This window comes from Miscanthus floridulus, chromosome 11 (assembly GCF_019320115.1).
Source record: "Miscanthus floridulus cultivar M001 chromosome 11, ASM1932011v1, whole genome shotgun sequence".
NCBI classification, from domain to species: Eukaryota; Viridiplantae; Streptophyta; class Magnoliopsida; order Poales; family Poaceae; genus Miscanthus; species Miscanthus floridulus.
Genome location: NC_089590.1, coordinates 53,436,645 through 53,450,215, shown reverse-complemented (window position 1 = coordinate 53,450,215; position 13,571 = coordinate 53,436,645). Strand labels below are relative to the sequence as shown.

At 42.2% G+C, this 13,571-nt stretch overlaps 1 protein-coding gene across 1 annotated transcript; it reads left to right on the top strand.

Moving 5' to 3' along the window:
* Nucleotides 1-8,769: 8,769 nt before the first annotated feature.
* On the top strand, nucleotides 8,770-10,972 carry LOC136491959 (heavy metal-associated isoprenylated plant protein 46-like). Its single transcript, XM_066488146.1, has 3 exons — nucleotides 8,770-8,796; nucleotides 10,382-10,460; nucleotides 10,617-10,972. The coding sequence occupies exons 1-3, from the start codon at nucleotides 8,770-8,772 to the stop codon at nucleotides 10,970-10,972; spliced, it is 462 nt and encodes a 153-aa protein (XP_066344243.1).
* The last annotated feature ends 2,599 nt before the right edge of the window (nucleotides 10,973-13,571 follow it).

Below are 13,571 nucleotides of genomic sequence, written 5' to 3'. Positions count from 1 at the left end.
CCATCATACATATCTACTTCAAGACAGAATGAAACGAGCAAGACTAATTCACGGTCAAGTAATTTAATTAACATTGCAAGTGGAATTCAATGTACGTAAGGATTGCTTTGGAACGAACGGGTTTATACCTCGGTTAACATGTTCAGATTGTGCAGTGCAGCTTTTGAAAGTAACTTTGTACATTTCACGGCACCTAAGCGCTAACAGAAAGCGTGCTTAGCGCACTAATAATGAAGAGCTCAGTGCTGTAGATTTGGTTTCATGGGGGAAAAAGAAGGCGCGTCTAATTGCTCCATGAGTACCGTGTAAAAAGGTAATAATTCTTCACTTTGCTTTAAGTTCTTCTTTCCTCGTAAGTTCCTTGTTGCCAACTTCCTATGTGCTCACGAATGAATAGGATCTCTGGTGAACAATGGGTTGCTCTGGCGGAGACCGAGAGATCGAATACTGAAACGACCTCAGCTACAAATTTTATTTGAAAGAAATCCTCATGCACAATCAGTGTTGCTTTAGTACCGTGCTGTACTAGATATTGCAGTTAAAACAACATAATTCCAATAACGTCATGACAAATTAACTGTCAAGAATCCAGTGTCTAGCCTACGGTACCACCTGTTTCTTTCTTTCTGTTTCTGAAGCTCTAACATGTCAAACATTCAAGTCGTAGTCAAGCGCCAAGGTTTATTTAAACACACCTACATGCACCAATTCCACAACATACACCTCATTGCAAACCAAAGAATCAACGATCAGCCCTACTATTTCATTGAAAGTAATCAAACACGCTTTCAGAAAAGTGCAGTGACCAAGAAAGAGTTCCTCAACGTCAATTTTTAAACTAAGCTTAGCACCACGGCATGTATAGAAAGACTAATCGGTTGTTTAATTTGGTTGATGTCTTCTAGTAGACAAATTAAATTGCCTGGAATCTTCTTAGCACTGGGTATTACTCTTCGATTGTTTCTTGAAAGGTACTCCTTCAACAGGAGGTGTGCTTCTATCTCTGTTCGTCCCATCTGGATTCTTCTTTCCATAGACGACACGTATGTTTTTCATCATTCTGTACACGTGTTCTCCGTTATGATGTCTCTCCGGAGGGGGTTCAATCTCCGGGGCGTTGTCATAAAATCTAAAGAATAATTTATTGTGGTACTTGTGACTTGTCTTTAAGAAGCGTCGGTTCCTTAGATAAACTATCTTCTTGGATGCATCTAGGTACACCCATGTAGTACCATCCAAGCAAACCAAGCATCCCGTCTTCCCTTTGATCTATCCAGACAAAGCAAACAGCGTGGGATAATCATTGGTAGTAACAAATATTATTGCTCTACATATGAAGTCCTCATTTCGGAACGCATCGTACATCTGCTCCCCATGCCTCCATAGCCTCTCTATTTCTTGCATCAAAGGCTCGAGGAACACGTCTATATCAATGCCTGGTTGTTTAGGGCCAGAAATAAGAATAGTGAGGAGAAAGTACTTTCTCTTCTGACACAACCATGTTGGGATGTTGTACATGGTCAAGATCACTGGCCATATGTTGTGGTCGCTCATCCTCTCATTGAAGGGATTCATTCCATCGGTGCTCAAGCCAAACCATACATTCCTTGGGTCATCGCTGAATTCTTTGTGCTTCTCATCAAACCTTTGCCACTGACTACAATCAGCCGGGTGTGCAATCTTATCATCATCCACCTTGCGCTCATCATCCCACCATGTCATGAGTGCGGCTTCTTTAGGGTTTAGGAAGATACGTCTCAAGCGGTCGGTCACTGGCAGGTACCACGTTATCAAGGCAGGAATTCTTCTCTGCTTTGCATCATTACCTAATGGAGTATCCTCTAGGGGCTGAGATTCTTGTACCACCTTTTTTATACCCTTCTTATTCCTCTTTTTCCCCGTGGAGGCTTCGTCCCCACCGTAAAGGTCATTGTTCTTGTACCGGCTGGCCCCACACCAGGGACATTTATCCAGTGACTTGAACGTTTCGCCACGAAAAAGTATACAGTGGTTGGGGCATGCATGGATTTTTTTCAACCCCCATTGTCAATGGACTTATGACCTTCTTCGCTTGGTATGTGTTGGTGGGAACTGAGTTTGGTTGTGGCAGCACCCATGACAGGAGATGCAATAGATCATTGAAACTACAGTCTGACCAGCCATACTTAGCCTTCAGAATGAGCAGCTCAAGCACAAAACGTAGCAATGTTCAATGTGTCGGATAACCCTTTTCAATACCATACACAGTCTCCTTCGATGCTTTTGTCACCCTTTCCAAATTTTCTAGACCTTTTGGGCTATTTAGTAAAATCTCTGGTCCAAGGGCTTAAATCATGTCCTCCAAATCATCTTCATCCCCAACATGTGCTCCACCATCATTATTGGCACCACCTTCGTCGTTACCATCCCAACCACCAGCATCACCACCTTGTTCATTGCCAAACTCGAAATCCATTCGTGCATCAAGCTCTGCTGAATATTGGGACAGGGATTATATGGTTTCGTCGTCGTATTCCTCCTCATCCTCATCGTTAACAATAACCGTTTCACCATGATGAATCTACACTGTGTAGTCCTCAACAAATCCTCACATAATCAAATGTGATCTGATGATAGTCACATCTATCCATGCCATACAGTTCTTGTAATCTTTACATGGGCAAATAATTGTATCCTTATTCTCTTTTAATGTCGTTGCATGCTTCATTGCGGCTTTAATAAATTTATCCACCTCTTGACGAAAACCTGCCTTGAACCTTAACGAACCATACATCCAAGAGTTCCTGTACTCCATCTTTTACAACAACAACAAAACAAACATTAAAGGACTACTTATTCAGAAATATATAGAAATAAAACAAATTAATAATTACTTGAGAATAATTGTATATACTTCAGATATATATGAATATAAATCTAATATAATTACATGAAGCATACAAACACACCATGGTAAAGGAAAATTAATTAATGGACCATTTATCCATAAATAATTAAAATACATAATTATTGATTATAATAAACATTTTCAAAGACAACAATTAGAACCAATTATACTTTACCCAATATCTTTCATACAAACCCTAGTCTAATTTCATCAAACATAAATTTATAAAAACAAAATTAATAAAAAACCAAACCCTAGATCTAGATCCACATGCACATGAAACATCCATAAAACTAACTAATTGTTCACTAAAATCAAGAAACATGGACCAAATAAGGGTATGATCTTGTTCCCCTCCCTAATTTACCCTAGTACATTTAAAACTTGAGTCTAATTTGCTTCATAAGTAGCTCAAGCACCATAGAAGGAAGAGAAAAACAAAACCTAATTACTCACTAACCAACCATTAAAACTTCAAAAAAAAGTATGGAACAACATTTTCTAACCTTCTAATACCTCTCCATCAAAGGATTTGAGACCAAAACCTTTCCCCCTTAGTAGAGCAATTTTTAGGAGGTGCACAAGGCCTCCCCACCTTTCTTTCACGGGTTGGAGTGAGTGACCCAAGGAGGAAGAAGGTGCTGCATCTGTTTTATATGAGGGGCATTTATAGGGGCGGCTAGTGATTGAGCCGCCTCAACAAATCGGAGCTATAAATATGGGGCCATTTGTAGGGGCGCCTCAATCACCAGCCGCCCCTACAAATAGCATTTCCAGGGGCGGCTGGTGATTGAGCCGCCCTTACAAATCAGACCCTATTTGTAGGGGCAGCTCGTAACACCAGCCGCCCCTGCTGTTCCATTTGTAGGGCAGCTGGTGTCTGGGCACCCGAGCACACCACTGTAGGGGCGGCTCCATCACCAGCCGCTCCTAAAAAAATCGAACCGTTGCTAAAAATCGTTTTTTACGTAGTGTCTGTTCATTTTCTAACACAATATACATATCGATACTCTATAATCTATATATCAGGTTGTAATTAAATTAGCAATTACTCTGTATATTATTTCCATCTATATCTATAGTTTTTCCTTCTCTACAAATACCTCCATGTGTCTTATGGTGCTCCTTGTTACAACCAGTGTCTCATAAAATCGTAAATCTAAAATTTATCTTTCAAATTTTGATCTTATTAGTTGTAACAAACTTTTATCCTCAAGTTAAGTTGAAAATCTTATTATATTTATTGTAACTTTTATTCACAACTCTCCTATATTTTATTAAAATAAGAATTTAGGCTAGAGACCACTAATTATTATGATATTAATATCTAAGGCTAATAGTTATTGTTAAATGCAATGAAATCTTAAAAACCAACGGAGATAATACCCACCTTAAGTTTGCACTAACCTCCTCCATGCTTAAGATTGTTGCATTTTCTTATAAAACAATTTCATATTTAATAATATTTTTTATATTAAAGTAGTGTGCTTATAATTATACTATGAATATAGATATGTCATTCATGTTCTAATTCAATGTAGAGTTAAACGCACAGGAGATCCATTAAATTGTGAGGAGGTTTCAGTTAGGTCCATCAACTTTTAAAGTGGTTTTTTTTATCATAAACTTTGTATGTCGTATCACTTAGGTCCATATCCCTCCACGTGGGCTTATCATGCTGACATGGCCCACTGACTTGTCTATCCGAAGCAACTATTGACCCTTCATTTCGTCAAACACGTTGTGGGCGTGCAAGCAGGTGCTGCCGCCGCCGCAGCGAGCGCACGAGTAGGCGTTGCGGCCAGCCACGCGGGCGAGCCGCTGCTGTTGCCGCACGGGCGCGAGAGCAGGCGGCTGCCGGTGCGGCCACACGGGCACGCGAGTAGGCGGCGCCGCCGCTGCGCTCTTCCTCGACACACTCCATGTCCCTAGTGACCCAGTGCGTGACACCGCCGATGCTGATGAGCCCGGCGTCCACGCGGCAGCTCCCACCGGGGACCGGGACGTCCTACCACCCCACTGTGTCCCCCAACGTGAACACTTGCAGCACGTTGAAGCCGCTAGTCCGATCGAGGTAGCACAGCACGCGCACGACCCTGTGTCGCTCCGTCACAGGGTCGTACGCAAAGCTATACGCCTCGAGCAAGCCGCGGATCCCCGTCAACGGCGGCGGCGCCTGCTCACACGACCGTGTGGCCACGGTGGGTCTGCTCGTGCGAGGGTCAGTAGTTGCTTCAGATGGACAAGCCAACAGGCCACATTAGCATAAGAAGCCCATGTGGAGGGATATGAACCTAAGTGATACGACGTATAAAGTTGATGAATCTAAAAACCTACTTTAAAAATTGATGGACCTAACTGAAATCTCCTCACAAGTTAATGGATGTCCGGTGCATTTAACTCTTCAATGTATATTGTATAGTTTTTTCCGATCAATAAATTACATAAAATATTGTCATGGATATTAATACAATTATATATATATATATGTGGGTTTTATATAAAATGTATATAAATATTGTTAGTATTTTATAAACCGGACTAGTAAATTTATACGATTACCGTGCTGCTCTAGAAAGACTATGGTAGCATCCAAAAGAACACCCCAAGCCCGGCACACGGCACAGGCCCACTCTACCAAGGGGTGGGCCCCATCTACATAGCAACCCGCTTGTGCTTTCGTCCTCGTTTCGCGTAAAATAGTTAACCGAAGGTTACTGCGCGTCCTTGGCCTTCGCTATTTAAGCTGGTCTAGCCGTCCCTCAATTCCCCGTATGGTACTAAACCTCGGGTGAACATTGCTCCATGATGCTACAGTAGCCATGCACAGTGTCCAAGCTACATTAACCCAATTGCGGCCTGGTCCAGCTCAGAGCTACAGTGCTCACGCCTACAGTGCCTTCTCGTAGCTACAGTGCCCTAATGGACCGCCACTATTCAATTCGGATCATGAGGTAGGTCTCAAAGTTCAGGTCGGAGCCCTACGTCCAGTTTCATAGATGACCATGTGCGTGTTCCTCGCTTGAATGCTCTGAAGTTCTTACAATGGGGTGTAAGAATGGTGAAAGAGGTAGAAGAGCCAGAGTTAGAACTGCCTGAAGGGAAGCTTCAGGAGTCCGGAGGTTGAAGAATGAATGAGAGAATGTCTTCAAGATGATGGGAAGGATGCCCTGGCTGTCCTCATATAAAGTCCGAGGCTAGAGCATTACAAAGAAGGTTCTTTCGACCAAGAGTCGTGAGCCTGAGGAAGAGGCCTAGCTAACTTGGCTTACAAGCTACGCCGTCTTGTGGTGCACGTCTGGACGTGGTTGTCGTCATGGTCTTGCGCCCACGTCGGCATTGTAGACACAGTGGTGGTTCGCCAGCTGTCCTTCGCAATGTGGCCTTCGTCGTGGTCTTCCTCATCGTCTCTGGATTTCCCGAGGGCATCATACCGGAGTTGGTGACCGTCCCCAGGTCATCGATCACCTGGTTATCTTGAGGAGTAGGTGGCCACGATCCTGAGCTCGGGGTCATGGCTCCCACCAGTCTGGATGACCTCCAAGTCAAAGCCTCCGTCGTGGATCCCATCCGTAGTGGGTAGAAGCGTACATGCGTCTTGTCAGGCCGTATCTAGACGGTGGGCACCATACCGGCTGTCACCGTTGGGTGGTGTTGTCTTGTCTGAGCTGCGTGGCATAGGGATGACGTCTGACCGGACCAAAGTGACCGCTGTCACATCGGTCCTTGTGGGGTCAGTGTAGCATGTCTGTTCTTGTCAGAGCGGGCGTGCTTGGCTAGGCTCGACCTCTCTCCGTTCCTCCTAGGGGTCATGACGGTGGAGAGGTCATGTGTCTCTTGTGCGTCGTGCGGCTAGGTCAGAAGGGAGGGGTCGTGGCTGACCCTAGCCTTGGCGTCCAGCCTAGTTCACTTGGCTCAGCTGGACCTCGATCGTTCGAACCTTCGCTAGCTGATGTATCGTGGGCCACTCGTCCTAACTAATCGATGCCTTAGATACCCGGGGTTATAACCCTGACACATACTTAATCTACATGATGGCACATCATGTATATGTTTCATTTAAATTAGTTTTTTAAATACTAAAAGTAATAGAAGTGGGACATAGAAATATACCTTGGCATAATTATTGTCATTTAAATAATTTTCATAATAGCATATATATACATTGGCATTTGAGATGTACAGGGGATCTTTTAGTTTACTCATAGATGCAACTTTATGAGAGTTAGAGCATCTCTAAGGGTACTCTATTTTTTTCTTCCTAAAAACGTGATGTTTTTCAACTCCTAAAAAAGTTTTGAAGGAATAAATAAGGCCATCTTCAAGAGTTTCTAATAATTTACTCATAAAAACATATTCCAATCATTCAATGATATTTTTGTAAATACGATCATCTTCTTCCTGAGAACCAGCACGTACATGGTGCCCTTGTCGATCGTCGCCTTGCTGCCTTGTGCCTGTTCCCAGTTACTAGAGCAGCCAGCAGGGCCACCTGCGGTCAGAGAGGCAGACCCCGTTGATGCTGGCGGCCATGCACGGCAGGACGGATTGCATGCTCAGGCTGCTAGACGCGCGGACATGCCTCCACCACGCGGCCTACTATACTATGGCCATGTCCACTGCCTCCAAGTCATCCTCTCTGCTGCCAAGACCACACCGGTGGCCGACTCATGGTAATCTAGTGACAGGACAGATCGACATGGCCGCCAGCTTGCTTGCTTGCAGGGGCTTCACGCGGTTCGTGAACGTGAGGGACGAGCACGGGCACGGCGCCACACCGCTTCACCTGGCGGCCAGGCAGGGGCGGCCGTAGTGCGTCCACCGCCATCGTCTTCGCTCCAATAGATCGCGAAACCGCGTGGGAGGAGGATACACAGACGCGCAGTCACGCGTATCTTTACGCGCTGGAGGGTGGGTTTTGCAAGTGCTAAAAGACTGGGAGGTGAGATTAGGAATAGTTGGAGATGTGTTTATTTCAAATCTTTCCAAAAAAATCAGGTATTGGGAAAGTATTCTAGGAACTCTTGGAGATACACTTACTTAGATTATCTATCATAATGAGAAGTTGGGTAATCTAGATGCAAATTTTAGAGGTTATTTTAGATTATGTTTCATAAGGAACAACCATATGCATTGGAAGCTGGGATATTAATATATTTCTTTTTCTAAAAAAATATGTTTCATAATGGCATTGGCGGATAATTTATATGCAATTTTAGAGGCTATTTTGTGTTTCTTTATAATGGAAATGGGGTGACCTTTTAAAAACAAAATATATTTATTATCATCAATATTGATTAAGTCTAAGAATTGTTTTTTATTAGAATTTCTTGCAATTTATTTATTTTTCGAGCATGCCTCATGAGGATTAACATGAAGACATTATTGGGAGCCTCTAGTTAGTAATAGTAAGATTGCTACATGCTACTTTTTCACATGACTTATTCTCTTTGGGGATACTTCCTAGATTTTCTTTGAATGTTCCATTTGCAAATGATTTTAGTAGAATATGTCTGAACGTTTTAAGAAAAAAATATTTTTTTCGAAAACGTGCTTAGCATGTGTTTCATTAAGAAGTTAGAAAACATACACGCCCAACATCACGTCACAACGAGATGACATTAGTAATGGGGTAGAACATGAACAAAAAGCACCGCTAGATGATGGAACGCACGCCGTTTGTGACTAACTAAGAAATTAATTTTGCGACCGAGGATCTTGCTCTGGCTAGAAGGCAGTGGCCTGCGACTTGGCACACTTGAGTGCTTCAGTTAGGACCTGCCCTCGGACAGTCCCGACGCTTGGAGGGGAAGAGCTCCCTCGTTGCTTTGTGTTTGGCTGAAGACAAGGGTTCCGTGAATGTTTCACGAAACTGAACAGCGATGGAGACGTTTGGAGTTTCTGGAGGCGTAAGAAAAAGAAATATTAAAATTGTTCTTAGTAACTAACTGCCCTCCTTCCATTTCTTTTATTACCAAATATCTAAAACCGAAATCAGATGTACACACAGTTCCTTTTCTGTTTTCTCTGAAACAACAACTTCTTCCCATATATTATAGTGAAATGTTTCACTTCGCAATCGTCCTACTTTCTAATAAGACTGACCGAAGCAACGTGTGGTTGCCAAATACTCCTAGATTGAAAGATACAGCTCAATAGAAATTTCAACCATTATTACAAAATGGTCGTATAAGCTCAGGAGCTCAGGGTCATGTGCCTTTTGAGGATCGGGTGTTGACCAAATCACCATCATACATATCTACTTCAAGACAGAATGAAACGAGCAAGACTAATTCACGGTCAAGTAATTTAATTAACATTGCAAGTGGAATTCAATGTACGTAAGGATTGCTTTGGAACGAACGGGTTTATACCTCGGTTAACATGTTCAGATTGTGCAGTGCAGCTTTTGAAAGTAACTTTGTACATTTCACGGCACCTAAGCGCTAACAGAAAGCGTGCTTAGCGCACTAATAATGAAGAGCTCAGTGCTGTAGATTTGGTTTCATGGGGAAAAAGAAGGCGCGTCTAATTGCTCCATGAGTACGTGTAAAAAGGTAATAATTCTTCACTTTGCTTTAAGTTCTTCTTTCCTCGTAAGTTCCTTGTTGCCAACTTCCTATGTGCTCACGAATGAATAGGATCTCTGGTGAACAATGGGTTGCTCTGGCGGAGACCGAGAGATCGAATACTGAAACGACCTCAGCTACAAATTTTATTTGAAAGAAATCCTCATGCACAATCAGTGTTGCTTTAGTACCGTGCTGTACTAGATATTGCAGTTAAAACAACATAATTCCAATAACGTCATGACAAATTAACTGTCAAGAATCCAGTGTCTAGCCTACGGTACCACCTGTTTCTTTCTTTCTGTTTCTGAAGCTCCACACCTACAATTATAATATCTCAGCTAACATGTCAAATATTCAAGTCGTAGTCAAGCGCCAAGGTTTATTTAAACACACCTACATGCACCAAATTCCACAACATACACCTCATTGAAAACCAAAGAATCAACGATCAGCCCTACTATTCCATTGAAAGTAATCAAACACGCTTTCAGAAAAGTGCAGTGACCAAGAAAGAGTTCCTCAACGTCAATTTTTAAACTAAGCTTAGCACCACGGCATGTATAGAAAGACTAATCGGTTGTTTAATTTGGTTGATGTCTTCTAGTAGACAAATTAAATTGCCTGGAATCTTCTTAGCACTGGGTATTACTCTTAGTGGGGACGTAAAGTACATTCCTCGGGCCTACGGTAGCTGTCCTAATCCTAGTTGTATATAAGTTGGATAAGGGGTCCTCTCTTCCCACAACAAACTCTGAGCTCCTTCAAGTTTCCGAGTTGTCAGACCACAGACAAACTCACATTGGAAATCAGCAACAGTCAACAGAGTAACAATAATATGAAGGTAACAATTTTTTTCTGCCGGGAACTCCTTTTTTGTGCCTCCAACTGAAACACATTCTTGCGCAATTTTTCCTTTTTTCAGCAAAGAATTGTGATCAAGGTGCAGATGACCTGTGACAAGTGCCCAAAAAATGCTCTGGCTCTAGCTGGCTCGACATATGGTAAGCACGGCCTACTGGAGTAGTGGTTATACAGTCTCCTGCAAGTGACCCATCTGAGTATCTCAATCTGACCGACTGGCTCGTCATGCCTGAGGACAAGTACTGCAGAGCAACTGATCGTATCGATATGTACTGTGCCGGGGTACGTGGTTGCAGGAGTGCAATCCGTGGGGATCGAGGGGGAGGAGCAGGACCAGCTCGTGGTGGTCGGCGACGGTGTCGACGCCACCAGCCTGACGAGCTGCCTGCGGAAGAAGGTGAAGGTGGGCAGGGCGGACATCGTGAAGGTGGAGGCGGTCGTCGACGAGGAGGCGGCGACGAAGCCAGCGGCCGAGACGGCCGCCAGCAGTACCGATCCTAATCCCGTGGCCGGGTGGCCGCCGCAGTGGTACCACTACCATTCCGGCTACTACTGCCCAGAGGGGCCGGGCGTCGTCCACCCGTACAACGGCCACTGCTACCCCGTCGAAGACCCTTGCGCCGACGAGGATCCGTGGTGCGCCATCATGTAGGGCACGGATCAATCGAGTGATAGTTTCGATCTCTTCGACCTAGAGGGAGAAAAAGTCTACCTGGTCAATCAACTTGGTTTGCTTGACATTCTGATATTTCAGGACATTCTTGTCAGCAATGGAGCATTGGCTAGAGTGTTTTGTAATCTTGTTCTTTCTTTTGTACAAAAAAAACTTTGTAATTTCTAATTATTTTTTATCATAATCATCATAATACTTGTTCACTTGAAACAACAAAGGCACAACCCGAGCATCTCCAAGAGGTTTTCTAAATTCAGTCTCTAAATCATCATTTAGAGAGCTTTTTGTATAAAATCGCTTTTTATATCTTTTAACTCTAGTTTTTCTATATCTTGTTTGCACTCTACAGAGTTATTCTCGTTTTCTAAATTCACTCTCTAGTTTTTTTTCATCAAAATCTTTATTCCTAGCAATTAAGAATGATATAGAGAGGCTCTTGGAGACTTGGAGTGTGAGATCAATTTACTCTTCAACGCTATCTTAATATTACTAATTAAAGACTCCAACAAAGTTTCCATGATAATCTTCATAAAAATAGTAGAAAAAGGTATATCCTAAAAATTCTCAAAGAAATAAAAAAAACTAGATATTAGTTCGGTAAGTTGTAATCACCGATTCACCATTGATAATAATAGCTACAAGATCTATTTTATTTTCTAAAAAAATCATATTTGTCATTATAAAAAAATTAATATAAATGAGCCCCCTAATTTATATCTAAATTAATCACTCCATTATAAAACATAATATAAAGTAGCCCCTAAATTTGCATCTGAACTACCACCATGCCATTATGATAAATAATTTAAGTAATCCCTTAAATTTATATATCTAAATTCTTAATTTTAGTATTACATATCGCAACCTATGAAATAATCATGAATAAATATTAACATATATTTTAACATAAATCATGATGTATTCCATGATACGGAGAATATTTTCCTTTTGGTGGTCGTCCCGTCCAACTTGCCCATAAACCAAACGCTTTCAAAATATGGGCCATCATCTTTCATCCATGAATTAATCCCATGAAACCAAACAGACCTTAGTGGTTCTAAGTTGGTGTTAAGCATTGCATGTTGTTTGATTGAACTTAGTTTTGGTGGAATTCGTCCATTTAGCTTTTTTTTAATCGTCCATTTAGCTTTTTTAGGGTTGTCCATTTATGGCCCTATGTTTTTGTTGTTTTAATTTCGGCCCACTTTTTCATAAACTCAAAAAGCCTTCTCCAGCGCTAGGGTACTGACCAGATGGGCTTTTGGCCCATATAATGTTGGAATACGGAACTTCACTCATGAATTTGGGCTCCACTCAAAAAAGAAAAACTCATGAATTTGGGCTAGGCTTTGCCTCCTTTGGTTCGTTTTTCAGATATTGGTTGGACTATAACCGCCTCCTAAGCAGTTGTGAAAAAAAATCTTCTAAAAAAGGGAACTATGAATTTTGGATATCAAAAAATAAACAAAATTTGAATTTCAACTACGAAACTGAAGGCTTGAATTTGGTCTTTAATCCATGAAATACATTTCAGGACACGTTGAGGCTATGCTCACCATTTTATGAGGACGACACAATAGTCACAAAGGGGTAATATTTGGTTTGTGGAGCCAAATAGTCCATCATCTCACTCTTTAGTTTTTTGTTTGGTTTATCGAATGGATGAGTTGATCCACATCACCAACTTATTCCTCACATGCTAGTAGTTAGTGTTAGTATGGAAAATAAGTCATTTCATTAATTTTGAGAGATAAATTCATGATGCATCACCTCATCCGAAATGAGAACCAAACGCTCCAGAAATCTTAGCATCATCTTCCTTCTGAATTTCGATGATCCATTGTTTAGGTCTTCTTTGGCATGTCTCTTATATGGTCTTCTTCACCGGCTTAATTAAAAGTCTTACCAAACAAGCACGCATGTGAACAGCTTCTGAAGCGAAAAAAACAAGAGTTGTGTTCGGCAGCAAGAAGAAGCCGTTGTTGCTGCAGCCTACAATGTTTTGCTGAGAGCAAAAAAGCACAGCCGCTGCAACAAAGCTGTTTTTGGAGGTAGAAGCTGAAATTATCAAAACGTGGCTTTTTTCTGATTTGTACGTTTTTTTAGAACTCCAAGCCCTGTCAAAAAGGACCTTATTAGTAGTAATCCTATCTCGGAATTCAGCGAGTCCATTAACTGCTTGAGTATATTTATTTAATGTCATAAATCTTTGTAATTCTTGCTATAATTTTGGTCAAACTTGAGATGCTTAGAATAACTTATAAATTAGAATGGAGGGAGTAGAAACCAGGGATGCTGTCGACTTGTCACAAGTGGTAGTTTGCGCGGCTGATCTGTCGACCCAACGGCAGCCACTTGCAAGTTGCGACCTCCTCCAATAGAGATTAGAGAAGCAACCTCTTCACGCCATCTGCATCTGCTCCCCGAATTACCCACACTTACTGCCCTCACTTGTACATCATCAGTAGTAATTCAGTAGTGTAACCGCCGGACGACAGCGGCAGGCAGTACAGAGTACTACTATTCTAACCCCGCAAAGTCGCCCGCTGCACCGGCCGCAACGGGAATTTCCAGCCCA